Genomic DNA, 27,898 nt, shown 5'->3' with positions numbered 1-27,898 from the left:
GTTAGGCTCCGCCTCTCATAAGCTACGCACCCATGGGCATGCGTATGTAAACGCTCTTGTTTTATGTCTCTGAAGTAACAAAATCTCTCTGGTTCTTTCCTGGAGATCATCTGGGATAAATAATGGCCGTGTGTTTGTTTAGATGGTAACTTATGATACTGGGCATTGCATTGTGCTCAGTGAATTTGTGGTTTCCGCCGACGTCCTCTGGGTCCGCTCATTGTGGATTAACGTGGGTGTCTGCAACAAAATCAACATCATTGACCGTCGGCCAATAACTACATTGTCCGTCTCTGTATTTACAAAATTCCACGATAGGACGCTTGCATACGTCAATGATGTTGATTCAATAAGAGAATGATGTCTCGGAATTGAATAAACACTTGAATAAACACTCCCAGAGAACCAATGAGCCCATTTCAAGACAATGAATTTCCATGAAGAAATTCTCTGGAGGGTAAAAAAAGAACTCACCCACTCCTAAATCTAAGAGGTATTGTTTCGTGAAATAACAATTAAGAGCAATAAAGCAAAGGAGTGTTATAGATTTGTAAGCCGTCATTGTTTTTGGCTTCCATTGTTATTATGAAATTCTGGAAGAGATCCACCAAAGATCATGTGAGGCTAATGCAGCACCCAGATGCTCATAGGTTCAATTTTAAAGAACATGAATGACAATGAGAAATTCTCAGTGTACGAACAGTATTTTATTCATCGCGATCAGTCATAAAACAGCCACAAAAAAATGGTTGAATTCTAACGTTGTCATGTTTGTTGTCCTTTCCAGTGACGACTCGTCCCTTGAGTAACTCGGCAGTGTGTGGAAACATAGAATCCCTTTAAGTCCAAGTTTGGGTTCCTTTTCATCCTTTTGTGTATGTTGAAAATTTTGTCCACGGGGGATTTTATTTCCCAAAAGTTCCATCAACTTTGGCCTTCAGCTAGGATACAGTGTTCTGACAAGAAAAGTCCAAGGTCACTGGTCTCGGTCAGGCCAATCATCCATCCATCGAAATGTTCCAAACCTAAACAGGTCATATTGTTTCGCATGTATAGTAACTTGAAGGCAAATACAATAAATAGCTTGAAATTTTGGCAAATATACATGAACTCTTTTTCGAGTTAGATGAGGAACCAGTGCCTGAATGTACAGCTTCATATAAAGCAAAAAAAAACTAAAGCCACCTGTTTGGATAAAGCATGTTGTCATTTGTACAAGGTAAAAGCGTAATACTATTTTTTGGGCTTAAATTAAGAAAGACATAAAAAAAATGTTTGCCTATTTATATATTTTTTTTATTTATATTAAAAGTGGAATATTATTTTGGGGCATAAATTAAGAGAGACAGAAAAAAAACTGTTTTTTTATATATATTTATAATATTTTTTTATTTTAACATGGTAATAAAAATCCAAACAAACCAAAACGAATCACAAAAAAAAAAAAATCCTGTGCAATGATGCTCTTTTCTTATTGATGGAAAGAAATATTTAAAACACAAAAGAATGTTTTGGTGTACATATTAGAATGCGGAACAGCACAACTGACTACAAAACTGTCTCTTATCAATAGCTTTAATTGTATTGGCAATCCAAGAGGTTGTAATAAAAAAAAACAGCAAGTCAGTGAGTGCACTTAAAGGGGACATCTTGATTATCCGAACATCTATCAGATAACATGCAAACTGATAACATGCTCAACAGGAAACATGTGCAATAAGTCACTAATATGTCTTTTGGCTCTTTGCTGATTTTGTTATTTACCTTTTGGACCATGTATTTTGCTCACACACGAAAGGAGAACATGAAACTGATTACAAGATGCTTGTGTGAAGGCACCCTGAAACGTTTGAACACTTTGTTGTTGTCTCGAGGACTTTAGAAGATGGATTGCTAAAACAACCAGCGGATCAAATGACCAACTAAATCCAACTCCCAAATTTTCCAACACTGCAACAAATGTTCGGGTGATGTCCCCTAAACCAGGTTGTCGCTCCTCTTGCTGCACCACACCACAAGAGCAATCATAGCCAAGGTGAGGAAAACAGGAATAAGGATGAGGACGGTCAACGTGTTGTCCGGAGGGTCCACCCACACCACCTGATCCAAAGTGCAATTGGCGAAAAAGTGCTTGTGTATGCGGATGATGTAGCTCTCCACCAGTGGATTGGGCCAGTAGCAGTGGACGATGAAGGATTTGTTCTCCGTGCAGAGCGTAAAGATGTGGTACTCACTGCGAAGAAAACCATTACCGGAAATTCAAACAAGGATCAATTGTTATACTATTAGCATTTTAACGGTTGAATTGTGTCGCCATCTACGGCGTGATTGTAAGTCTTCTGACGTCAAGATGTCACTTTTGTTTTGAAGCCGCTTTGCTTAAGTGCCGCTAATCAAATAAACTTCTGCTGGTTGTAAGAGAAGTACTGAGTGAGCATCTGCCGTATATTCTGTAAGCAATGACAAAGGCACCAGATGCCAGACAAGTGCTTTGCTTCCTGTTCATTCTCAACGCAGGGAATAAACAACAAGATGAGTCCAAATATGTAGTATATATATATGTAGTATATATATATATATATATATATATACACACACACACACACACACACACACACACACACACACACACACACCGTATTTTCTGCACTATAAGGCGCACCTAAAAACCTCCAATTTTCTCAAAAGCCGACAGTGCGCCTTATAATCCAGTGCGCCTTATATATGGACCAATACTGAGCCACTACGGCAGGCGTGTCCAAATATATGGACTTATATATGGACAAAGTTTTAAAATGGACCATTCATTGAAGGTGAGCCTTATAATCCAGTGCGCCTTATATATGGACAAAGTTTTAAAATAGGCCATTCATTGAAGGCGAGCCTTATAATCGGGTGCGCCTTATAGTGCGGAAAATTCATGAAGTCATGAAGAGGTAAATGATTGAGTGGCATAAACGAAGATGGCCATGTGGAGGCTATCCCAGTAACTTTATTGATGATAACTATTTTTACATCGAACACATATTCAATATTGTAAAATTTCCAACTAGGTTACGCTCTCATACAACAAGCTCAAAACATCATGGGAGTTGTTTGTGCAGCAGCTGCGCCGTGGGGAAGCGCGACACATTTGTCAAACAGGAGAAGCTCTGCAGGGATCACTGCTTGTTTAAACATGAGGTTCTTTGCTCTCAGAGCCTGATCCCCCCGCCCCCCCCCCTCCCTCCCCTCTCGGTTCCCTTGTTCAGGTCAATCTGTATATTTGCTTTTCTCTTAAAAGTCCTGCTCAGAACCTTGGCCTACAACGGCAACATGTCTCCTTGGGACTCGAATCGGTATCGCTTCCCCCTTTTTTAATTACAAACAAACATGATGCCAGAGAAAAGGCATCATTGTTTCAAACTAAATGATGCAACAGCGTGCTTCCTGTGAAGTCTGCTACTAATTCAGAGGAGAAAGTCAGAGGGGACTTTAAAATAATATAGACTTGGACCAAATTCGGAACTCGCACTCTCTCACGATAGCCGGTGTCAATTTATGTCTTTTTCTAGACAACCCCCCCCCCCTCCAAGAAAAAATGCTAATTGTTTTCAAATCTCCAAACGGTCTGTTTTATCCTCCCCGTCATCTTTTCAGATGTAGCCGATCATGCCTTAAGTCAAACATCTGTCTGCACCACCGAGTTCAAGAGGCTAATTTTAGCATTCAAGCAGAGGTGGCATGTGAAGCGTCGGTCATCGTCCTCCAGTATGCACGAACATCGTAATCATTTCGGGATCGCATGTTAAGCTAATTCGCCTTCTTCTTGCGTAAGCGTTCAAAGGAGAAATTGTGAAATTGAAAACATTTTAAAAAGGTTGACAAATGAAACGAGTCCTGTTTTTCCAGATGTTTTGAAATCAGGATTTGTTGTTAAGGCTTAAATATCAAAATTTTGTTTTTCACATCTCAGTGTTTTGGGAAAAAAAAACAATTAAGAGATTTTATCTTAGCCAGGCTGACGCTTGGGGTAAAATATTAAGAGTGGTTCCGTGAAAAGCTCATTTTAAAAAAATTCCCTCCAAGCTTCGTAATTAACTGGTTAGTCAAACAAATTTAGAGCGTTTACAGTTTTTAAATGAAATCTGATTTGATTGAAATGAAAATACGGAATATTCTGTAGTGTGTGTGCAATACCTGATAAAGTGAGTGAGGTTACACCAATGCTGAGGGTCTATGTGAGCCATGTCCCGCTTGAAGTCTTCACCACAGACTTCCACTTCCCACTCCAAGCGCGACTCGTTGCAGGCTCTCTTCGGCCGGGCAGAAGTGTGTTCAATGTTCAAACTCTCAGTCGCTGGAGAGCAGATGTTGGAAAACATCATTAATATATTCCAATAAAATCGATCCGATGTCGACCGAACGGATGCTTACCTGAAAAGCCCTTCGCCATCCAGGCATTGACTGCAAATAAAAAAATACAAATTATTTTGATGAAAAGATATGTTGAGTGGAAATAAAATAAAATTCTGGCATGCACATCTAACTTCCTGACCTTTGACCTCCCCTCAACCCTTGTGTTATGATAAGAACCTTAGAATGTCATAAAATAAAGCCACCTTAACCAACTGGGAAAACGTGCTTCGCTGCTTGTGACGTCCGACTCAATTCCCATGAGAAGAGTCTCGTGCGTTACACGTGGAGGCGTTTCTCTAAAAGATGCCTCCCATTCCTGCTTGCTGAATTCAGACAGCCATTGAGTCACGCACATACCGCTGAGGTTCTTTTTTTTTATTGGATCACACCCAAGAGCAAAGAGATTTCAGCAAAAGCGAGTCACTTCCTCGGAAATGAGTTTTTTTTTCATTTTCCCGTCCGCCATTATTATTGAAAGAATAAATCATGATCTGTATTTTTGTTGAAATTTTATTTAGTTTTTCTAGTTTTTTGTGGGACGTCTTGATTTTTTTATTAGTATTATTATTATTATTTTTTTACCTGTGCTCATCAACCTTGCATCAGCCACCTTTTTATTACTTTGAATCCTGTTTTTTTTTTTTGTTTGTTTTAGCAGGGTGTTGCTGTTGTAAATTATTACATCATTTGTTGATTCCAAATGTCTTGTTTGCCATTTTTTGTTTTTGGACGTAAACACAATTTTGGAGCGCACTCCTGCTTTGCCTCATTGCTTTGCTGCAAACATCATTACCTAACCTAATAGTCCGAATATATTCAGTGACTCAAATGTGAAACTGCATTCACAAATTTGTCCCGAAAAAAAAAAACGACTCTTGAATGGAAGAGTGCAACACAACAAACAGCCACTTTCATGTGAAGTGTTTAGTATGCTAATAGATTTCAATTTCCTCCATCCATCCTTAAAGCCCTTTTAACAACTGCTCTGTGCGTACTCAGCCCATTATTAAAACACTAAAATAAAAAGTCAAGCAAAGATAACGTCAATTACGGTGCTTGTTTCACAAGATGAATTGGCAACAACGTTCGTCTGCTTAAAAAGAGAAATGAGGAGAGGAAATGAGGAAATGGAAGATGAACTAATGTGCCAACTGTCTCCGGGGGAAATTGAAGAGGTGCTGCTTGTTTATCAGTTCCATCGGCAGCATCATTAGCTGACTTGTATCATCTAACTGGCTGGGGAAAACGTTCATATTGGATAATAACAAAAACCCAAAAAAGTTAAAGATATATGAATGATTTTTTATTCAATTTATCATCCGTTTTAAAACAGGAAAAATGCAAAACCCAAACCGGATATTAAGTCGTCTGACTTTATGTGTATTTATGCCCAAGGACGCATTGTCTCCTGTGTTTCTAATTTAATCACTTAATTGGCATCGGAAAAGCTGCTCGCTAGACTTCCTGAACAACAACAAAAATCACGTGCGCTTCCGCGAATATTCAGACCAAATAATAATGTTGATTTTTCGAGTCACTCACTGGAACGAACGAATGAACGAGCGTTGCAGGTCCACCGCATCAAATATGCTTTCTGTTATGCCACAAAATTTATTTCCAGCGATAAGAAGCGCCACAAGCAAACAAATTGCACGGGGTCTTAAGTTTGCATGCAAATGCAGCATCTTAAAGACGTTGTGTAACAGGCACTTAAGAAGAGGAGCATCCCATCAGTTGTTCTGCCCCCGCTCAAGCTGAAGCGCTAAGCACCTCATCAACATTCAATTTTGGAAAATCCCAGTGGAAACTTTGGATTTTGGCACGCGTTCAAGCAAGCTGTGGATGATAGATAAGAAATTCCAATACAATAATGACAAAGTGAATTTGCTGATTCAAGAGAGTGTGAAATTCAACTCGCTTGTTTGTGTGCATAATCAAGTGGAACAAACGTGGATTCGGATTCAACTTCTCAAATGAGCCATTTGAAAATCATTTCAAGCTCGAGATAGACCAAAGTGGTTTACTTCCATTGAATCGTACACAAAAAAAAAACAAGCTAGAACAGAACACTCTCGGCTATCAAGTTGTTTGGCATTACGTCATGAAAAAACATTTATGAGCCGTATTCCGCTAAACACGCTAATAACATTTCCATGTGTTAAAAGAGCAGATGTTGAAAAAGAAAGATGACATTGTCGATTGTCTCTCGATGGTTACTCAAAGACACATCACTTAATCATTATGAGGCACACTGCCCCCCCCCCCCTCCCCCTCTCAAAGACGTTTTCTGTTTATTGATACAGAAATGTATGCTAAGATCCAAAAGACACTTGGGATCAAATCTTTTTAATAACCTGCCAAATGGACAAACGAACAGAAGCTAATGATCTCCTTGATGAGACGAAGAGGTCATTGTTTTCCGTCAGACAAAGGCAAGACCTTCACCGTAAAGCCAATTAGCTCTTCTCCTCAAGTAGCAGAGGAGTTGAAATTCACATTCTACAACGCTCCTTTGGACTCGGCCGCATTAGAACAATGCACTGCAGGATAATGAAGAAGAACGGCACACATTACGATTAAATTGCCAATTTTATGGGGGAGAGGACGAGTGGTTTGGGTTATAATGAATCTCAGACTTTGTTAAGGGTTTAAATAAGTAGGGCATATGTTGTCTAGTACTGTATGAACAGATGCTCAAGATGCTTCTGACAAAGTCATTAAAAGTGAAAAAAAAAAAATACAAAAGCCCTTTTGAGATAATAAATAACGGTTGTTCCCACAGTATTCCTGGAAACATTTTCCCGCATTGGAATAAAACGTTCCCGTCTGCTATTAGCTTCTTTTTAAGGAAGTGTCAGTTTATTCTTTACTGTTTCTGAGTCATCCAAGTCTTTTGGCTGAAAAGTATTTATCCCCTTGTGAGATCTTTTTGATCCTGATATAAATAGACACCTGCTTGGCATCCTTCCACTTTTTTTTTTGTATTGCACGGTGGCGCCTTTTCGAGAACACGAAGGCCACTATTTTGGTCACTACTGACAGGATTTTACAGGGTGAGTAAAAGCAGTCTACTTTTTGGCAGCCGCACTACGTGGGAGACCAGTGTCAGCCAGACCTTAAGTGTCACACTTGGAAAGGAACGGGAAGAGCGAAAAGAGACAAAGTTCATTCCTTCTATCTCTTGCATGAAACTTTTACAGCCCCATGAAATATTAATCAGGCTCTTAAAAGACCCTCGTTGCCATTAGAAATTGTCGGAGCAGAGTTCGGTGTCACGCTTATTAGCCTGAGTGATACGAATGTTACCATTATGAAATACGTTGAATATTCTCAAGTCATCACAAAAAAAGAAAATAAATGTAATACAGTACATACATCATTTTTTGTGGAGGGAATTTAAGATCATTATCTGAACAAGTCCAGGATAAAAACAAAAAGGCCTAGAACTGTACCTTGAGGGACACCTTAAGAAAGTGGGTCAAGGGTTTAGATTTATGATTGATATACAACTGGCCAAAAATTTGTGTGTGAGCAGTCACACTGACTCAGTGTTTTTTTTTCCCTTTAAAAAAAAAAAAAATGGTTCCCAAACTTTCTCGGTCCCAAAAGGGATGCTTGACGGGAAGATCTTTTTGTCTAGACCAAGGCTAATATGGGGAAATCCCTGCGACATGAACAATATTTACCGCAACCTGATGCAACTATTTTAATCTGTCCTCCATATTTTTTGTATTTTTTACCGCAACCAGAAAGGAAAAAAAATACAAAGGAAAATATCAATACAAGTATTATGTCCGAGCACTGCCGCAACTGTCACATGGTCGTTATCCATGGAGAGGAGGTCTTCAAACACAGACCACATTCTCAAGTCTCCAAAGAGTTTTTCCAAACAGAAAGAAGTTTTCCTCAACTTTTCTTGAGCATGGCACAATCTGACAGAAATGACAAAGCCGAAGCAAAATGCTTGAAATTGGAATTGTGCAACTTGCGTGGACGGCGTGTAATGGAAGTCATTGCGGCGCCAAGGCTGCCTCTTGTCATGACAGTGACACAATCAGCTCCTGATAGCCACACCATGTTGGCGAGTGACTCCCCTCCCCTCGCTTTTATCACCATCAACCACTTTTGTTGTCCTGATAGCACCAGTGAAACTCAATCCTTTCACTACAGTCGTCTCTCTGTCTGCCTACCGTGATTTCCCATTTACATTTTGTAATTATGCCGTCACAAAATTGTATGCCAGTACACTTCCCCTCGCTTGTTTTAAAACAACATAAATAAAATCGCTTCAATTTAAGGGGGCTGAGACTATCCACCATTTTTTTTTTATTCAATATAAATGAAATTGTGATTTTTCGAAGCAGACCACCCAAGAATCTTTCAACACGCCAACCGGTTCATCGAACCTTGTACATAAACTCATGAGGGGCAACATTTCCACCACATGAAACATTTTCATACATGATTTAATCCTTTAAGGACCAACTAATGAGCCAGATCCAAAAGGTCCTATTGGCCTGGATATATAGGTTAGCTCTGTCCATTGGGGCGTGCAATGTTAGAGTTTCCCCTAGTCATGGAGGGTTAGCTCAATCTACATTTGATGCTATTTCTTTCTAATGTAATACAAACTGTGGATATTTAATTAATCTATTCAGAAGAAAATGTGGAATACATCAGAAAGCAATTTGGGCGGCGTTATCGCTGCAGCCAGCGGTTTCTGTTGATTAACGCTAAAATGCTTAAAAAGAACAGTTGTGCAGGGAACTCAATGCAAAATTTATTAAAAATAATTCTGTATGCCCATCCGTATGTTTTTTCTCAATGAGAGCAATCCAAAATAATAATACTGAGAACAATTGACTTATGTGATTGTTATTGGGTACACTTGCACAATCTAATGAGCTCCAATTAAATGTTGCTATGCATGGGAAATAATCCAATTTAACTTTTTTTTAAAACAATAATAAATCCATGTTCATCTCTTTAGTATCAGCAGAAGTAGAACAATTGAATATTCTTTTACTTGATGGCAGGAGGCAGGCAATCAATATGTGTAGCCACATTTTATCCACTGCGTATGAAGGTCTGACACGTTTTGAAAGGTCAACCTTCATGCAATTTAGTCTTGTTTTTTTCCTGCCATAACAAATTGGCACTTATTAAATGAAACTATGCTATTAAATTGTGGAGTGTGGTTGGTAGAAAAATATTGCATGAAATAATTTTATCCGGTGTAGGCTATTTTATTTTATTTTATTGTCTGTTTGTTTTCTTTTGCAATACGGAAAAACAAGAGCACTCACCCAAAATCCCAACAACAAAAAGTTTCAGCACTGCAAACTCATTTGTATCCATCCCGCTGTGTGGATCCAGTTAGTCTCTGAATGAAAGCTCAGATTCAGCTCGGTAAAATTGTACATTTGAAGCGGGCCATTATTATCCCTAAAAGACCAGATCAAGTTCCGTCATGCTGCCAGCAGACTCGATTCGAATGAGAATCCAAGAAAGCACCCTTAGCCACAGAGGAAAAAAAAATGCAAAGATTCCTGTGCGTGATCCCCGTGTGTCCTGGTGATGATAATCGAGACTTGTCCGTGGCGAGGAGTCAGAGCTCAGCACCAGTCCTGCATCCCGGTGAGGAGGAGGAGGAGGAGAAGGAGGAGGAGGAGGAGCGGTGCAAGTATACCACTACCATTAATACCATTAGTGCGTCTCAATAACTGCTTTTCAAAATATAAATTATTATAAATCGCCAATAATGCGTTTTGCAAATGTTAATATTCATTTCCGTGCTTTGTGGACAAGTTTTGGTCAAGCAAACGATTACTCAAATAAAACACGGAACCACTGTGACGTCTTCCCAAATACTAACATGACAACACTGACCTCTTGTGGTTTTTGTTTAAATGTAATTTCTTAACTCAACGATAGGGAGCAGTATTGCTATTGTAAGCATTAATTTAATAATCATGGCTGGGTGGATGGTGTGACCTTTAATTTAATAATCGTGGATGGATGGATGAATTTAATAATCACGGATGGATGGATGGATGGATGGATGGATGGATGGATGGATGGATGGATGGATGGATGGATGGATGGATGGATGGATGGATGGATGGATGGATGGATGGATGGATGGATGGATGGATGGATGGATGTGTTAGAGCTATTTTTATAGTCTTTCTAAACCCTAAAATCCATTTTTTGCATTTCATTACGTCATATTTTTTTCACTAAATACATTAATCCGAATATTTAATAGTACAACTATAGGAGTAATATTAAAGTCCTATACAGGTATTGTTGTGCCATTATTTATTATTATTTTAATTTTTTTTTAAAGGAGTTGAATCTGTGTTTCTACTTTAATCACAATAAGTTTGACAAGTATCTGTACTTTTACTGAGGAAAACTTTTGTGGTGTCTTTAACTGAAGGGGGAAAAAGTTCCGTGGTCAAGGTGCGCTTGACCTGCACGTCGCCCTTTGACTTCTTGCGTGGACGGTTGCTTGTTTAAATTCCACACGTCGTGTTTAAGATGCGCATGTCTCATCGGCATCCTGGAACTCCGAACCGGTTCAAACAGAATGTCAACAAGTGACGCAGTACACTCCGAACTGTCAGTTCGAGGAGAGACAGCGACACCTCCGCACGGGGAAGCACGCTCAACACGGAGTTCGACTACAAAGTGGGTCTAAATCCATTTCATGATGTATTTATATTTGTTTTTATCGCGTTTATGCTACACTTGTCATGTTTTTTACGGAGTGTGTCGGTTTTTCCTCAGTTGTGTTGTTGCGGAGTGGCTGGAACGCCGAGTTGTTACTGATGCTGAACTTCGTTTACAAACTGCGTGTTTAAGTGTTTAATTTATCCGTGACGCTCTTGCATCGCCTCTAGCTTGTCGAAATATTCTTTTTAGTTTTCTTAAAGGTATTTCAAGCGGTTCGGCGTTGAGGTTATTGAATTGTTTGGTGCGTTTTATTTCATTTTTAATTAGTTCATGACCTGGGATAATTAGGGTAAATATTTTGTCGTTTCTAGATATCAGATGAGAGTAAACAGCTGTGATTTTAAACAACGTTTTTTTTTTTTTTTTTGTATTTTCCAAGTGTTTCATATTTTGCAGAAGGCTAGTTTCATGAGTTTGTGTGATTGAAATCTGAGAGGAATTTGTTGACGCGTGGGTAACGCATTCAGGTCCGCAACAGAACTATCACCATGGAAACACAAAGCCACCGACTGGCTGCACAACTTCAATTTCTTTGCACTTCATGCGTAAACATTTGCTGTTTGCTTAGAGTGTGGCGCAGTGAATGTGTGTGATTCTAAAAAACAAAAAAAAAAAAAAAAAAGTGGTTTGCCTTAATATTGCAAATCACTGCAAGGTCATCACGATTCAGACATTTAAGGAGTAAATCATTTGCAGTTGGAACATCTCAATGATGTGTTTGTCCGAGTTCACACCCACACTTAGTTCAGCCAGGATCATTGTGGTTATGTAAGTGTTAGTTGCCTGAAAAGGCCACACACACACCCACAAGTAGTGCAGCCCTTACACCGGAGCCGACATACCTCACACGCAATGTTTCAGACTAACGATCCTGTCAAAGAAAACAATTTGTCATCCGCCTGAAAGTCTTAAAAACCGTGACATCATTCGTACGCTTGTGGTAACGCATGTTATGATACACAAATGCTGGAATGATGTTTGGCGTCAACAAGACATAATTAATCATATATGAGTCGATGTGAATTTCTGCAGCAAGATGTGATAAACTGTCACTTGTTTATTATTGTAGTGGTATGACACCACGTTTTTTTTTACTTTCCTTTTCTTGTATGAAAAAAAAAAAAATTCCTGTCATTACTAAAAGTGAGTTTACAAGCTTTTAAGTGCATGCCAAAGCTACTGGTAGTGCAGGAAGAAAGTCATTGTTTGGAAAACACAACAACGGTTTTCTTATCTACAGTATGTGTGGACAGAGTGAAGTTACTACACAGACCAGCCACGATTATTAAATATATTTAATTTTTTTTTTTTTTAGACTAGGCGCGTTTATGTTGTCTGGTTCGTCTCTTTCAAGTCTGTACTTGGCAAGCTTATTAGAAGTCGTTATTGAGAGAATTCATGGATCCCTTAGGCAAATTGGAGTGAGGAAAATATTTAAAGAAAAAGAAAAATTGGCTGCTGGTTGAACGCAATGACGACAATGAAGCTGTTACAGTATTTGTGCATGTCTTGATTTCTTGTCCTGGCCTGCGGGCGTGTCAGGACCAAAAAAAGACAAGGTGTGTTAAACTGAAGATGTTCCTCCCTTCTTTGTAACTTTCTCTCTTGTCTGGTCATGCAAGTCTTCTTTTTATAATACAATAACGTGAAGGGTAAAGCTTATAATCCATGTGACCTCAGGGCAAATTCTTTTTTGTATTAAAAATTTATGACGTGCAAGTCATTTAATGTCCTCACACAAAGTGATACATTTATCGACATAAGGAAGACTTCCAGCAACACTAAAATCATTCCGACATGCGGAATTGTACCTCGTCTTTGTTGTGTTGTCACGCTCGCTCGGAATAGTCCGGGATCGGCCATCTAAGTGGGCGTGTTCGCCGCCTGTGAAAGAAAGTGTGTTGGATTATACAAGTGCTTCTTATCAATCAAGCCTGATTACACAGGAAGAAGCAGATATTTAAAAGAATGACTCGGAAGAAAGACAGTCATGCACTTTCAACACACTTCATTTCATAATGAGGAAATATAAAATCAAGTTTAAATAAGGTGACCTGGATTTAAGGTCAACCTGACAGCTGCTTCAACAATGAACAGGAGCTCCATGTAGTAAACAAAAGCCAAAGATGGAAGGAATGTTTGTTCTTCTTAACATGGTGCTGCTTATTGTTTGTATGAGAGACATCTATGGTCCAATTGCTGGTGCATCACCAAATTTGGTGTGCTTACGATACACTTGACAAAATAGCAGCGGGTTGGAGCTGATGACATCATCCATGTATTTAAACTGTGGGTAAAATGAATGATTTTGATTTTGCAGACAGTGGGACGATAAAAGTCCACATCCTTGCCGCCGTGCCATCACACATGAAAGAAGGGTCAAAGGTGACAATTTGTTTCTATTTTTTTTAATCGGTGTTACTTGCCCATCAATTAACATTTGTATGCAATTATTATTCCAGAATGTAAATTTGGAGCAGACGGACCGAGACGAGATGTGAATGTTGAAAGTGGGAACAGATACACTACCCGTATTTTCTTCACGCTCTCCAACTACCTGGACCTTAAAAGGAAGCAAGACTCCTGTGTATATAGGTGAACACACAAATTGTTTGACCTCATACACCCTTCAGTATTTCAAATATGTTAATTTGTGCACGGAATAGTATGTGAGAAATGTTAAGGACGTCGTAAGGTATATCCTCAGGGTACTTGTGAGAGAAATACAGCTTTCAACAGACGTCAACAAAGAACGCTAGATTAAGACAAATCATATAAAAGCAATGTTTTGATGACAGCAAATTTATTGGGAGGAAAAATTTTGTTGATTCAAATTTTAGCAACTACATGCAGCCATTTATGGGCAGTCTGGGACAATGAGTAAAAAATAAAAAACTATGAATCATCAACACCCAAACTATAATAAGAACCCGTTCCGCCCTTAATGAGAAAGTCCCTGTTATTGTTTCATGGACATCATTTGTGGTTAGATTTTGAATTTTGTACTGCACCGGGAAGTGACACACCCCTTAAATGAATTTCAAGCACCTGTGCATATTGGCAAAAAATACAATTTGACAGTATACAATGTCGGCATCTGGAACTGTATGTGAGAGAGAGAGCCCCTGTGTTATTGTGTGATCTTTTTTTTAAGTGTCACGCATGCCTTCAAAATGGCTACAGGCGTGACTTAAGTGTGTGTGAAAAGTGTTTAGTGAGGGCCGGAGGACAGCGGAAAGGAATGCCGGCCATCGTGTTGCTCGGCATTGCCACGCTAAATGTTTGACATCTTATCCGAGTAAAACTGTTGATGTTTCATCCTGGGAAATGTCAGTTTTGTCTCCGGATTACTCAATCGGCACTAATCAAACTTTTGCTTTCTTCTTCAGTTCGGATGAGACGTGTGAAACTGTGGCTGGCAGCGCTCAGGTAAGTTATTACCTGAGCGCAGGTTAGTTATTATAAGTTATCTGAATAGATCGTAACACTTTTAATGACATTGTATTCTTTTCAAATCATCTTGGATTGGATGGATTAAGAACTGTCAAGGTGTGTATGTAATTGTAAATAACCTGTTTGTCTAGGCTTGAATGTTTTTGTTTTATTACACCTTGGGAAAAAACACTCCAGACTTCAATTGGAAAGTTTTGGCTACGCTTAGGTAATTCTTGTTTTGACAGGTGAATAATTGGACTTCACTACCAGACACTTCCAGAGGAGTAACAAGCGAGTCGCCATTATCACAGAAGATACCATTTCTGTCCGGAAGTCCACTTCCTTCTGGATTGCAACCAAGCACGAGTGTCCGTGGCTCAACTGATCAAACGATAAAAGACGGTTTTGAGAACCAAACGGATGTTGAGGAGCCCGGGAAAGTAATGTTGTCTTCTACCATGGTGACGGTTCTTGCTCCAACTTGGACTGGCCGCCTTCGACGGTCCAAAAGGTTCGAAGCAACGGGCAGTTTGGAAACTTTGACGAGTCTTCCAGGAGTGGCAAATTCCGAGGCAATCCGTCCACAGAGTTGCTCTCAGAGTTCTCAAAGTAGTACGGGAAGACTATTTAACGTATCGCAAGCCCAGTCGAGAGCTCCGTTTCTGAGTACTAGACAGAACACGACAGGTTGGTCTTCTAAAAGTGGTCCTCAAAACTTGGACTATGAATTGAAGAGTAAAGTTCCTCGGACAGCCTCGTTGGACGGAAGCGCTAAAGAGACAGAAATGAAGAAAGCGCAAGCAAGTACGAGCTGGGATCCATACGGACAAAAGGGGACTCAACGAGATGGTCATCCGCTGCGACGCTCATCTTTGAGTTCAAAACCCACAACCAGCAGTCTTCTTCTGTCACTACGAAGACTAAACAATCAAAGTATGAACTCTAATAACCCCACGTCATCCGAGGTCAAGCCGGCGCCTTTGAAAACTGACCAAGAGGTTTTCTCAACACAGGTGACTCAAGCCTTTCACAAAACACTTGAGAGGGAAAGGTTCAAGCCACTCCCCTCTTCTTTGTCCCTTTCTCCCAGGGCAGCCGAGATGCAACCAGTTAGTCCTCCGTCACTACCTAACCACGGTAAAAGAGGCACGTCAAAAACAAGCTTGTTTTCGTCGTCAACCCTAAACAAAGTCACAAGTGACACGCCCAAACAACCACAACTAATGAATACGGCTCAACCGAGTCTTTCGTGCTTCAGACAAGAATTTATCAGTCAGCGACCATCGGATAATGAACAGAGTTGGATAAGTTCAGGCAAAGGTTTAAATCTATTTCCTGACAGCGCTGTATCTTCACATAAATCTGTTCAATATGACTCCGGGAGGCTTTCCGAAAGTGGTTCGCCATCTAGAAACACACCTGTGACATCATCATCCAGGTGGCAACAAAATAGCCAGAAGGGCAATTCAACTCCCGTTCTCACCGACACACCCAAAATCAAGTCAAACTCACCCTTAATTTCTCTACCAAACAATAATTGTGACACGCCAGCTCTAAGTCGAACTCCGAACAAAAGTCTCAACGCTCAAATCTCCGATATTAGCAGCAATAAAGCAACGACGATTTGCAACGATGCCGTCAATCTCGCGACGAAGCCCCCGAGAGGAGGAATCGGTAGAGTCAAAGAGAAACAATGCGACTATTCATTTGATAAAATGAGGCTGGCCAAGCAACTCCACGAGTCCAGTTTGAAAAAACTAGAATCGCAAAAGTCGCAACGTTTGCAGACTCTGAGTCAGCCGACAGGTTCTATTAATGGCTCATTTAAACCACATGTGAGCGAATTGGCACCCTCGTTGAAACTTTCGTCGTTTGATCGCGCCGACTCTCTCAGGAATCAGGTCGGTCCTTCAAAAAACATCTGCGCTTTCTCACAGAATCAAAATAGCGGTCCGTCATTTCAGTCGAAAGCAGATTCTTCTCACACGTCCTTATATATTGGTTCGCAAAAATCAAAAGTCCCCAATACAGCAAGCAACACCTCCCCTCTTGGATTTATGAGAAGTTACAGCACCAACTCAAAGTCTTTCCAAACAAAAGACGTGTCCAGTCATGTTCCGATGATAAATGACTCTTCCAAACAAAACCCCGACTCTACGAGCACGACTAGTCCCATCCAGATTACATCTACCATAACATCGCATCTCCAAACACCCCCTACCACTCCAACCAGTCCAAACCGCAAAGTGGGTGGAATATTAACCAACCAATCAGAAAAAGACAACAAAAAACCAGGACACGGAAAGCGAGTGAAACACGTCATGTGGGAGGACTCGGAGGACTCGGAGAATTCCCAATCCAGCAAAAGTCTAGATCCATCCGTCTTGACCAGTCCACTATCTCGCTCAAGGTCTCAGTCGCTCATCCGAGCTCCAGCCATCTTCTCCTTTCTAAGATCAAGCAGTCAGAACACGAAAAACGCTCCTCCTTCCACCACATCACGCAAGACCTCAAACTTCCAGGTGGGGAAAGGAGAGAAGTATCGATCTTTGTCTTCCGAGTCTACGGATCAAACCTCAAGAGAAGAAGGAGACTCGAAACAAAACCTCATTGACAATCGACGTAACTTCGAGAGGATGGACGTGACCCCGTGCAGACTTCAGAGGTCACGATCGTTGCAGGCCGATGAGTTCTTATATTATACAACTTCTCTCTCATCTCCCGACTTCTCAAATGGATACAAGAGCCGTTACAGCTCCCCGCCTTACTCCACTCTCATCTCCAGCCGTGGTGAAACCAAGAAGGTAACTCCACGGACGCCACTCTTCCCAAATTTGAACTCAAATTACACCTCAAATCATTCCTTACATTCTCATCCAGTAGCAGATGCCACCTCACCTATCCGGAAAACATCACTTGGGAATTCGCCAAAACAATTATCTCCTCTGCAGAACAAAATGTCATCGCAGGAAAATTTATTGTACGGAGAAGAAATCAATAATAATAGCCATAAGAGTATATGTCGGAATCAACAAACGGGTCGGGTATTATTTATCGAGAGCAGAGTTGATGTCATCCCGCAAACTCCGCAGAGTTCAAAAATGGACATAACAGGTTCTGATCCAAAGAGCACAAAGGCTGAATCATCGGCACTTTTCGCAAAGACGCTAACGTCCGAACAGTCACACGCAACTCTGACTCATTCCAATCCAAGCTCAAGTGGCAGCAGCTCAGCGGAGAGTCGCTGTGCGGGTGATGAAGTCGGCGGTAAAAGGATGAAGGAGAGCGTGATGGGTAAATTCAAACTTTTCTCAGCCGAGAGCAACAACGACCAAAATCCAAAGAAACGGCGTTTTGTTATGAAGAAAAGCACGGCAAACTCGGAAAACGAGAAGGCTAATAAAACTTCCACAAAAATGGACCAGGTCTTCAATAAACTGAGGCAAACGTTCAGCCCGAAGCGCCCTGAAGACGAGCAATTTCCGTGGAAATGGAAGCGAGCTTCTGAAACGCCTTCCGTCGGTGGATTGAGCGATGCCAGCGATGCCACGCTTGAGAGCAGCAGAACCGCAGAAGACCGAGAACTCAAACTGAAGGACGATGAAAAGGCAGCGCAGAACCGATACTCCCTCATACCAGCCTTATCTGTACAAAACCCAATGACAGAAAACGAGTTCTTCGTTTGGCCAGATCAATCCGATCCCCAGAAATTGTCTGACCAGATTGACGTCAAGAACAGAACATCACCGCAGTTTCATCTGAGTGTAGATCCGAGTCCCAGTCGAAGCCCAAAACTCAATGTCAGGAAATCCACACCAAGTTCCAAAAGTCCATTCTCCCCCTTCTCCTCTCTTTCCACCCACTCGCCATTCCCTTCACCCGAAGTGGCGGACGATAACGTCTTCTACAGCCCGAAGATGCCGCGCCGACGTGAGTCCTCCTCACCGTGCGAGCCGGGCGAAGGAATCAGCCTGGTGAGTCCACGTAGAAGCCGGGCCTCCACGGGTCCGCCGAGCACAGGTCCGATCCAGGACGACGCATCGTGCTACGCTGATTTAAAGTACGGCATCGAGCCCGGGAGGTCCGTTTCGGTGAGCTCCGTACTCTCCAGTCGGCGGTCGGGGCCCGGACGGATCTCCACTGGCCCCAAATTTATGAGTGTGGACGATCTTTCAGAAACAGTCCCGACTTATGGAGGAGGTGATGAGGACTTTAATCAGTGGTTGGAGAGGAATTGTAATCATCGGGCAATCAGGCAGATGCAGTCTCATATGCCCAGCGACGCCGGAAAAGCCAGATCACGATCGCTTCCTCGATCACTAACTCGCCGTCTGGCCCAATGGAGCTCGGGTGTCTCCGTTTGTCCACCAGCAGACACCGTGGCAATGTCACCCAATGATTGGAGCCCCAAAATGAAGACGTCTCACTTTGACTGGGATACAGTAAGCCCCCCGACTCCTCCCCCAACACCTCCTTTGTCACCGCGGCCCAGACGCATGTCCAGACCTCCTAGCCTTTCACCTAATTTTTCCAGCCCATCTCCAGAACCTGTGGACAGTCCATCCCCTAGGGGGCATTTGCCCTCTCGAGGTTACGTCTCTCACCTAACCACATTTGAAGAATCCTCAGACAGCAGCTCAGATACAACAACAGATGATGAATATTATTTAGAAAACAGCGACGATGACGAGAAGGAAACGGAATTGTGAAAGCAGTCTCGATGTAATCGGGAGTTTCGCCTAAATGATTGTAAAAATAAGAGAAAAGGAATGTTGGCTGACAGCCATTAGCAAGTGAAGTTGCGCAATTCCAGCCTCTCGCTCCAAAAGGTGATGGAGCCAAAAAAAAATCTTCTTTTTTGTGTTAATAGCTCCAGCTCTGAATGTGTCACAATGATTTTTTTTTGGGGTCATGTCGCATCTTGAATGGTTGCTGAAAGTGTTACTACCCTAGTTCCCACTTAAATGCATCAGGGTTATCTACGTACGTTTCTTCTGCTGCTAAGGGATAACCATTGGTGAAGGAGGATTTATGTTTAAAAATATATATTTTTGTGCTTTAAATTCTTTATTTTCTTAACCATTTTATTTTCATTGAATCATACTGTATTTTTTGATTTTTAACATTTATTGTCACAAACAAGTACTTGACACACTTGTCTAAATATTTGACAATTAAACATCTTAATATATGCATTTTATAAATAAATTCAAACAAGCTCTTTCATAGAATGGTTTTCAGTCTGACATCATTTACTGTGAGTTCACCACGAGGTCAAAACAACCTGCCACAGTGATCGCTGAGTAAATATGGTGTTATATAAAGTCGGCCATAAAACAGTCTGGGCACTGTTGATGCACTTTGAACCCTTGATTTTCTGTTAATGCACTTTGCACCTTTGATTTTCTCTCATAGTTTTCAGGACAAATAGTCGTTTGGCCTGACATCATGCGGGTGTGGCTGCTTGATTAGTCACAGAGCAATTCTATTATGTCATCATTTGTGAAGATTCAGACTGTTTTTCCTTAAGTTAACTATTTTAAATAGATCTTTTAGTCAGACAAGGAAGATTTTACCTGCTTTGCATGTTTACTTCCTGGAGCTTTCCTCAGAAACTCCACATGATGGGGAAATGACGTTTCTTGCAGACAGCAGGGGAAATTTGCGCCCCCTACTGGCAGAGTTTCTGGCGAGGAAAGAAAATTCAAATCAGCTAAACAAAAGTGGCACAAATAAATGTCAACAGGATTGGCTTTCATTCAACATTAAATCCTCACGGGGAGGTGCCTGCAATTAACATTCAGTACATTTGATCTTCCTTGGTAGTCAATCATGGGAAAGTTTGATTTTGCCCTTTTAATTTGTGGCTCTTTTTGATAGGTTTGAAATTATTCTTGTTTGTCCTTTTCTGGGAAAATCATCTGAAGGTCCAAACTACTAAGACAATTCAGAGGACTACGAAAAGGACTTTCTGACTGCAGTAATATTTTTTTTAGTAACACAACTTTTCCCCAACTTTCAGTTTTTCCACAACTTTGTGTTAAAAAACATCACTCACCTCTTAGCCATTGTTTTATGACCAGCGTGGAATATTCCGGTCCTTGTTGTGATTTATCCTTTCTCCACGTCTTACACTTTTTGTTTTGTGGGTCTCATGAGCTTTCTGTGTATTTTTAGTTTTGGCACAATTCATAATGCTGTGCAGGTGTGCATAACATTGTGGCTGGTACATGTAGTTCCGCATTCCGCCAACAAGCCACAAACAAATAACCAATTGGCAAGTTTTGTCTTTCATAAGTGCTCCGGTTTGATTGTGATCCAACATGAGACGCAGAAGTTTGATAGAACCAGTTTTATTGAACGGTAAATCAGGTTACAGAGTTAACTTGGTTCGTCATTGAACAATTGGTGTTTTCAGACACACTATTATGCTGAGGAGGTACTTAAACGTGAAGAAACAGTCAGGGAAAAAAAAAATCCCTTTTAACTAGGCATCACCAGTGCAATTGAGTGAGCCCACCAGCAAATATTTTTCTGACTGCAATCACGACATTCAACATGAGCGAGAAAACAGTCAGAGGTGGAAAAACACGGAGCTCGAGGACCCTTCATTAGCTCCTGCGAAGCTTCATCATTGGGCCCTTTCTACAGCATCGACAAGACATTCAGCATTCGGTTTAAATTAGTAACCGTGTGAACTCCTACTCCACTGAGTTTGCATCTAGAGGTACTGTAAGCTTCTGAGAAACAAAAGCATTAAAAAAAAAAAAAGGCCTTCAAAGTGCTTCCACGCATGCAGATCGGAATGTTGCGACATCTTTTGCCTTCATGCCTAAACTATCATTTCGATCGATTGATCCCCAAGGGGGGGGATTCAGAAAAACGTATCGATAGAAAAATGTATTGCTCAGATTATTTTGAGGGTAATAAATAAAATGATGATCCTCCAGCTCCGGGCCAGAGTTACACTTTGAATTGGATCCCTAATACTGATTAGTGTTTAGTTGGGCAAGTCTAATTAAACTTTGATGGCGTGATATCAAAGTAATCTACGCCGCACAATCTCCTCTGCATAGAAATGCACATCTTTCCAACAGACTTAAATAAAAAAAAAAAAAAATCAAGAAAAGTATTTACAGCAAACAACAGTTTAAAAGTGTTGGAACAGGATACGTCTGAGAACTGTGCCCCTAAGTCAGATGGTGGAGGTTTCAGTTCACTAACATTAAATGAAGAACAAGTTTTGGACTACAACAATAAAACGTGACACATTCACGGGGGGGGGGGGGCAGAGGGGAGGAATCTGAACCACAAAGAAGATAGTGTTAGGAAGATTTCAATGTGCGGATCATCGCCATAAGTTAAAAATCTTTACAGCCCTTTTTATCTCTCAACTCTCCTTCCTCCATAAATGAATGTCGTGTTCCAGTGGAATTGCCCACGCCGCCTCCGATTCCTTCTTTTAAGTCTCCGGGTTGGGCGTGGCCAGCAGGGGCACGTTGTCCCGCCTCCTCCTGCCCAGCGGGGGACGCCTGTATTGTTCCCCGTCGGCCAGAGTCTGAGGCAGCGACTTCCTCTTGCTCTCGGGCAGAAGCAGGATGGACAACACGGCCAGCAAGGCTAGAGAGGAATACACCACGTGGTGCAAGAAGTAGCCGTAGTGGTTCCTCAGGTCCATGAGTGGCGAGCTGAGGCGGCCCACGCAGCCCAGGGCCAGCACAACGCCCACGCCTGTCCCTCTGTGAACACACGCCCTCATTTTTTTTAATCCAAACATTTGCTTACCGACATTTGTTGCGCCGTATTTTACGAGAAGTCAATCTCACTGGCCAAACAAGAACAGATAAACAGGGACTGGATTTGGGTCATAAAACTATGACTTTGGCGCCATCTTCTGGCATCTTGGTGCTAAAACGTGTGTCGAATGAATGCTTTGCTACCATTTTGTATTTATTTAAGCAACTTTTGTGTCTTCCTACCTGATGACAGTGGGCATGATCTCTGCAGTGAGGAGAATGCACAGGGAGGCGGTGGCCTGCGATGAGAAGAGGCCCATCACGGAGAAGACAGTGATGGCGTTCTCACTGAGATCTAAAAGTGGAAAGACGGAGATGTTATGTAACAGGAATGGAGCGGTGTTGCCAAACACCTGCTTGTAAAGAAATAAAAATGCATGTGCTAGGAAGAAAGAACACACGTGTCTTCCTCCAAGCATGCCCGGCTTGATTGCTATTATATCATACTATTAACACGCTGCAGGGTGAATATTTAACTTTGTTTACGCGCTACAACTTTTGTGCCACAAGAGGGCGATAGAGAAAGTCGATTTTAAATGTCAGTATTTTTTTTTTCCAAGATTCAATAGTTTGGAGTCCATAATTTTCCCAAGATGTGTGTGAGATTATTGAAAGTTACAAATTAATCTCTATCACTCACATGGGCAAAATATAAGAAAATGATTCCGCTTACACTTCATAAGTCCCAGTAGGATTAAGGAGGCCAAGCCCGTCATCGTCATGAAGAGTAAAAGGATGCCACGCCGACCGCATCTGTCCACAGTCACCCACAGCAACACCCAGGCGGCGCCGCCCGCGCACACCGAGAGGAGGTACGTCCAATAAAATCCGGGCGCCGTGCCTCGGACGTCGCCTCGGAAAGAGCTGTAGCAGTGGCTGATGCCGTGAGAGATGAATCTAAGCGGAGAGAAAAGTTGTGATAACCTTTCACCGGGAAATACGATAAGAACCCGCGGCGGATGTCTCACGAGGTGAAGCCGAGCACGCAAATGTTCTTCCAGATGTTCCTACTGTGGACAAGCTCAGGGAAGGAAAGGTGGGGAAGCGAGGAGGGCGTCGGCTCCGAATCCAGCTCTGAAAACAGCAGGATGGAGTCGCAACAATCAATCATTTTTAATCATCTGCTGTCACTTTAATATCAGCTGATGAGAATTAAAACAGAAGCAAAATGTGATCTCCCGCCAACCTATCGCTGCGCACGCACCTGTGAAGCTCTCGTCATCCCTCAGATCTCTGCTGGAGTTTCTCCTCTCGCCGAAGGTGTTCATGTCGCTATGTCGCTCGGACAGCAGGAGCCAGCGAGGAGACTCTGGAAAAACTCCAGGAATGCTGCAGGCGAGCAAAGTGAGGCGGAAATAAAGCTGACCTTTACCCAGCATCATACGAGTGGATTTGTGATTTATAGGCCTTGCACTGTGGAAAATAATCCACCAAACCCCCACGTTTGCGGTTAATCTGTGATTATGACTTTAATTTAGTGTGGAAGCAAGAATGGAGGTTTGAAGCGACTACACACCCTTGACAAAGTTGCTTAAACGCATATTGACTTGAGCTAAAGAGCTCAGTGTGGCGAGGGAGTTACGATCGATGCAATCCCAAAAAAAAAGCTTGTCGGATGCAATTGAGACGCTTTATCAAATGCCAATCAGGAGCTCGGCCGCCTGCACAATCCCAATGAAGCTTTTTTTTAGGCTGAGTGGTTGTCTCAAGTCTTTTGTCCATACTCTAAATGGATGGTGACAAATTTAAGCGCTCTCCTACCCGTAGCAGAGGAAGAGCGCTAGCGGGGCGGCACCGGTTCCCAGCAGACCTCTCCAGGACTGACAACCGAGTGCCACCGCCAGCAGGAGCAGCTCCCCGGAAACCGTCATCAGTCCCGCCAGGACGGTAGATATCAACCTGAGCGAAGGCTCGCACAACTCCAGCCCTAAAAAAAAAAATCCAAATATTATCTCAACGGGAAATCATCAAATGATATTTTTGGGGGTTCTGAAGAAACTTACGAGAGATGTAAAGGATGAGGTAGACCCCGGCGTTGGCAGCCGCCAGACAGAAACGCATGACGATGAAAATGGAAGGGTACGGGGAGACGCACACCAAAACGCCAAACACCACCGAGAGAGTCAGCGACGTCAACAAGGTCTTGTAGCGGCCGATTCTGTGAAGAAAAGAAATTGTCGTCGTCTTGCGTGTGAATAGGTGCACGTGGGTGTGTTTGCGTTACCTGTCAGCAGCAAAACCGAGGCCGAGACAACCGGTCAGGGCCCCCAAAATGAAGCACACCTCCTCCACTGGAACCAGCCAATAGCGATCGCACACCAGATCCCACTATATGAAATACATGCTAATTATTCGTCTTGAGCGAGTCGAGTAGAATAACATCAAAACTTTAATCACATATAAGCGAGCCACTGATTTTCATTACCAACCGAGCAGCTAATGATGCAGTCTGCTGAACTGCCAAGAGCAAAATGACTTTTAATGATCTGCAGAGAACCACAAACAGCGGGAAAAGACGCTTGCAAATGAAAAGGCCTAGTCTAAATGGGGAGCCCCAGTGCAGACACATAAAATCTTGTCAAATCATCTCAGCGGATCTTGTTGAGCATTCGCAGACTCGCAAACATGTTGAAAAACTCCCCGGACCAGTTTTGTGACCTTGCCTGTATGAGCTGTCACGGAATGTTTGAATAGTAAAGAGTCCACTCCTGCCAACGTGAACAACAGGAGAGTCCTATACCTCAGTTACGATGTTGTTCTTCAGCCCTTCCGTGACTTTGTAGTCCCAGCCCGCCTGGCAGTCCACCACGACCGACTGGCTCCCATTGGCGTACTGCTTACACTGGGAAAGCTCTCCGCTCTCACCGGGTCGCAAGCCTTTCTCCCAGGGCAAGGAGATGTTCAGCATCTCGGGCGAAGGCGACGGCCCCGGGAGGTGGCAGTGGTGTGGCGAGGAGAGGGTGATGAGGGGGTCGGAGGAGAGCAGGAAGGCCAGGAAGAGATTGGGAAGGATTGATAAAACAATCAGGACCCTTTGCTTCTTCCGACCCAGAGCCAGGACCATCACCTCCCCCGTGGGGGGCAACGAGGGTGGGAGCGGGAGGGAGGAGGAGGACGGGGCAGGGGAGGATGGCACGGGGGATGTGGGGAGGGACGGAGGAGGAGGGGGACATGGGGAAGGGGAGACAAGAGTTGGGGAGTCTGGCGATGTCATGATTGACTGCGGAGGTGCTTGATGGAGAGACGGAGCAAAGACCTAAGAGGGGGAGAATTACACAAATGTCATAACTTGGGAATATCTTACATTGTGTCATCATCCCAGATGTTAATATTAATATTCATCATAAGACATTACCGATACTTTGTTGCTGTTTCACAACTAAATGCAACAATTATTCAGCTAGTAAAGAAGTAATTGCACTTTGTTACTTTCCACCATTGCATGGCAACCTTCCTTATGGATGCACTTTGGGTGCAGCCAGTGTTTCCCTGCACAGAGGAATCCCACTGGGTTATATAAGAGTTGTTTTTTTTTTCGTTTTTTTTCACGAGGGGTGGAAAACGTGAAGGGAATGTAAGCCAAAGGGGCAGGAAGTCCACAGCTGAGACACACACCTGCCCCCCCCCCCCCCCCCCCCCCCCCCAATACAACACAGTGGTCATAAACAAACACGACGACCGCGTGGTATCAAAAGAAGCACTGATCGTGACTTACCCTCTTTTTTTTTTTTTTTTTTTTTTAGGATGGTGTTATTTATTTGCTGCGTTCTCTTCCAAACGTCCCGAACATTGCGGAGTGCGAGCACAGCCTGCTCAAGAGTTCTTCCACGGCTGTCAACGCACCTTAACGCCAGTCTGTTTTGTGCACGATTAATCTAAAATCAAACGACATTACTCTCGGGTAAGAAAATAAACAAATAAACACCCTGACCCGTACAAGGGCACGCTAGTTGTGTTTCAGCTAACTGGCAGCGACTGGAATGGTGATGAAGCTTGTCGGGCGACAGCCAGACGCTCCTCCTCTTATTTTCTCGGTGTATTTTCAAACGTTAATAATTTCCATTCAAGTTCGGTCTTCCGATGTGACGAATTGTCAAAGGAAACATCTAACACAAACGCGTGTCGTCATCCAGCCGTTCGTGGACAAAGAGCTTGTGGAGAACTGCATTGAGGGAAGGCTTGTGGGAGCCTCCGCCGGCGACTTGGACTTCGGCAAACTTCGGCTGCAATCGGCAAACAGGCGATGACGTCTCCTGTCTCGGTACTACCAGACATTTACTATCGAGTGCAGAGCAATCGATAGATAGGTCGATCGATCGATGGATAGATAATTTTATTTCATGTTAGCATTTTTCTTTAATATGATTGACAAGACAAAAATGGATGTACCAAATACTAAATGGCTAAAATAAATGGCTGATTCCGCTGTACAAACTCTACTTTGCCACATGGTGGCGCTACAAAGTTATTATCACTCAACTGCACAATAACTGAACTCTTGATTTTGACTCACGGCACAAGAATTTAATGACTTCTCCTTTCAGCACGAGACACAAGGATTGCGAGATTTTATTTGCAGATATTCTTTTTGTCATTTAAAAGAAAGTTGCTGCGTTGCATATTTTTATGCAATTTTTGGCTTTGATGGATATAATTTACACCTAAATGATTTTTTAAGCAATTAATAATTGTGCCAAAATATGTTTAATTTTTTATCTTTTGCACACCTCTGAGCAGTAAAGTGCAAACCACACTAATAAAAAACTGCTGCGTTAAAGTAAATAAAAAAATTAGCCCAATTGTATTTTTTTTTAATTTGCTGTTTTAGGAAATATTAGCAAACTGTCAGTACAATAACAACAAAAACAGAATTTTACAAAGTGATGAAGAAGAAATCATTTTTTCATACTTGAGTATATTTTCATACATCTATTTGACAACTTAACTATTTTTTTTTGACATGTTTAACTTTTTGCACTCTCCAAATTTGAAAACATATCTGTCCTTTCTCTGTGATGTAATTCCTAATATAACATCAGTGAAATTTGAAAATACTGAATGACTGGATTGTCAGAGATATGGATATGCTTAGTGGTGTTGTGGTGTGGGTTCATATATTTTGCTACTTGTTGGGTAATTTGGTGGGGATTAGATGAAATACAGTCTTTCCTCACTCTGTGGAGATGTCGCAGGACCACATATTGCCCCACACGATGCTGCGGGACATTTCAACAGACACGTTTAGGTCAAACAAGAAGTCAGTGTTTGGTGTTCAATATGTGACGGCCACTGGATAATCTCACATGTTTCGCCGCGGCGACATAATAGTGATTTTACTGCAATTCAAAATCATCAATAACCCATTTGATGACTGATTTGATGTGTCCAAAACAGTCAAATCTTAATGATCTTCATTTCTCTTATCCTCAATGAGCACCAATCAGAATTGAAGATTTCCAAAATGATATCTTGATGTGAGTCTGGCTTCCCCTACCCCCTCCTTTGTGTCTCCTATCTCTGTGTCCCTTCAC

The 27,898-nt window shown here is 42.1% G+C and overlaps 3 protein-coding genes across 4 annotated transcripts; 1 reads left to right on the top strand and 2 right to left on the bottom strand.

Moving 5' to 3' along the window:
* Positions 1-685: 685 nt before the first annotated feature.
* LOC125985687 (receptor activity-modifying protein 3) lies at positions 686-20,254 on the bottom strand. 2 transcript variants are annotated; one of them, XM_049748673.2, is made up of 5 exons: positions 20,148-20,254; positions 12,948-13,020; positions 4,417-4,446; positions 4,180-4,339; positions 686-2,233 (listed from the first exon to the last, which is right to left on the bottom strand). In XM_049748673.2, the coding sequence occupies exons 2-5, from the start codon at positions 12,997-12,999 to the stop codon at positions 1,978-1,980; spliced, it is 498 nt and encodes a 165-aa protein (XP_049604630.1). In that variant the 5' UTR covers positions 13,000-13,020; positions 20,148-20,254; the 3' UTR covers positions 686-1,977. The 2 variants fall into 2 exon arrangements, with proteins under 2 accessions (XP_049604630.1, XP_049604629.1); XM_049748672.2 differs by lacking the exons at positions 12,948-13,020; positions 20,148-20,254 and adding an exon at positions 9,705-10,030.
* zmp:0000000991 (serine-rich adhesin for platelets) lies at positions 10,928-19,802 on the top strand. Its single transcript, XM_049748669.2, has 5 exons — positions 10,928-11,091; positions 13,457-13,521; positions 13,599-13,731; positions 14,526-14,565; positions 14,817-19,802. The coding sequence occupies exons 1-5, from the start codon at positions 10,991-10,993 to the stop codon at positions 19,278-19,280; spliced, it is 4,803 nt and encodes a 1,600-aa protein (XP_049604626.1). The 5' UTR covers positions 10,928-10,990; the 3' UTR covers positions 19,281-19,802.
* A 654-nt stretch (positions 20,255-20,908) lies between the features above and the next one.
* slc22a17 (solute carrier family 22 member 17) lies at positions 20,909-26,596 on the bottom strand. The gene is made up of 10 exons (XM_049748670.2): positions 26,083-26,596; positions 25,108-25,623; positions 24,592-24,695; positions 24,371-24,525; positions 24,129-24,294; positions 23,572-23,696; positions 23,336-23,441; positions 23,041-23,264; positions 22,551-22,662; positions 20,909-22,310 (listed from the first exon to the last, which is right to left on the bottom strand). The coding sequence occupies exons 2-10, from the start codon at positions 25,579-25,581 to the stop codon at positions 22,034-22,036; spliced, it is 1,743 nt and encodes a 580-aa protein (XP_049604627.1). The 5' UTR covers positions 25,582-25,623; positions 26,083-26,596; the 3' UTR covers positions 20,909-22,033.
* Positions 26,597-27,898: the final 1,302 nt, after the last annotated feature.

Source organism: Syngnathus scovelli, chromosome 18, assembly GCF_024217435.2.
Source record: "Syngnathus scovelli strain Florida chromosome 18, RoL_Ssco_1.2, whole genome shotgun sequence".
Classification (NCBI taxonomy): domain Eukaryota; kingdom Metazoa; phylum Chordata; class Actinopteri; order Syngnathiformes; family Syngnathidae; genus Syngnathus; species Syngnathus scovelli.
The sequence above is the reverse complement of the archived record's forward strand: the minus strand, read 5'-3'. Positions and strand labels throughout refer to the sequence as shown.

Bases quoted from the DNA above. Each gene is read 5' to 3' on its own strand.
- slc22a17 (XM_049748670.2), bottom strand. From the start codon at position 25,581: ATGACATCGCCAGACTCCCCAACTCTTGTCTCCCCTTCCCCATGTCCC. The intron at 24,526-24,591 runs GTAACGCAAACA...TTTTCTTCACAG, and splicing joins CTCGGTTTTGCTGCTGACAG to AATCGGCCGCTACAAGACCT. The intron at 23,697-24,128 runs GTAGGAGAGCGC...GCTCGCCTGCAG, and splicing joins GCGCTCTTCCTCTGCTACGG to CATTCCTGGAGTTTTTCCAG.
- LOC125985687 (XM_049748673.2), bottom strand. From the start codon at position 12,999: ATGGCCGATCCCGGACTATTCCGAGCGAGCGTGACAACACAACAAAGA. The intron at 4,447-12,947 runs GTACAATTCCGC...TTTTATTTGCAG, and splicing joins GACAACACAACAAAGACGAG to TCAATGCCTGGATGGCGAAG. The intron at 2,234-4,179 runs GTATTGCACACA...TTTTCTTCGCAG, and splicing joins AACCTCACTCACTTTATCAG to TGAGTACCACATCTTTACGC.
- zmp:0000000991 (XM_049748669.2), top strand. From the start codon at position 10,991: ATGTCAACAAGTGACGCAGTACACTCCGAACTGTCAGTTCGAGGAGAG. The intron at 11,092-13,456 runs GTGGGTCTAAAT...TTGATTTTGCAG, and splicing joins ACACGGAGTTCGACTACAAA to ACAGTGGGACGATAAAAGTC. The intron at 13,522-13,598 runs GTGACAATTTGT...TTATTATTCCAG, and splicing joins ACATGAAAGAAGGGTCAAAG to AATGTAAATTTGGAGCAGAC.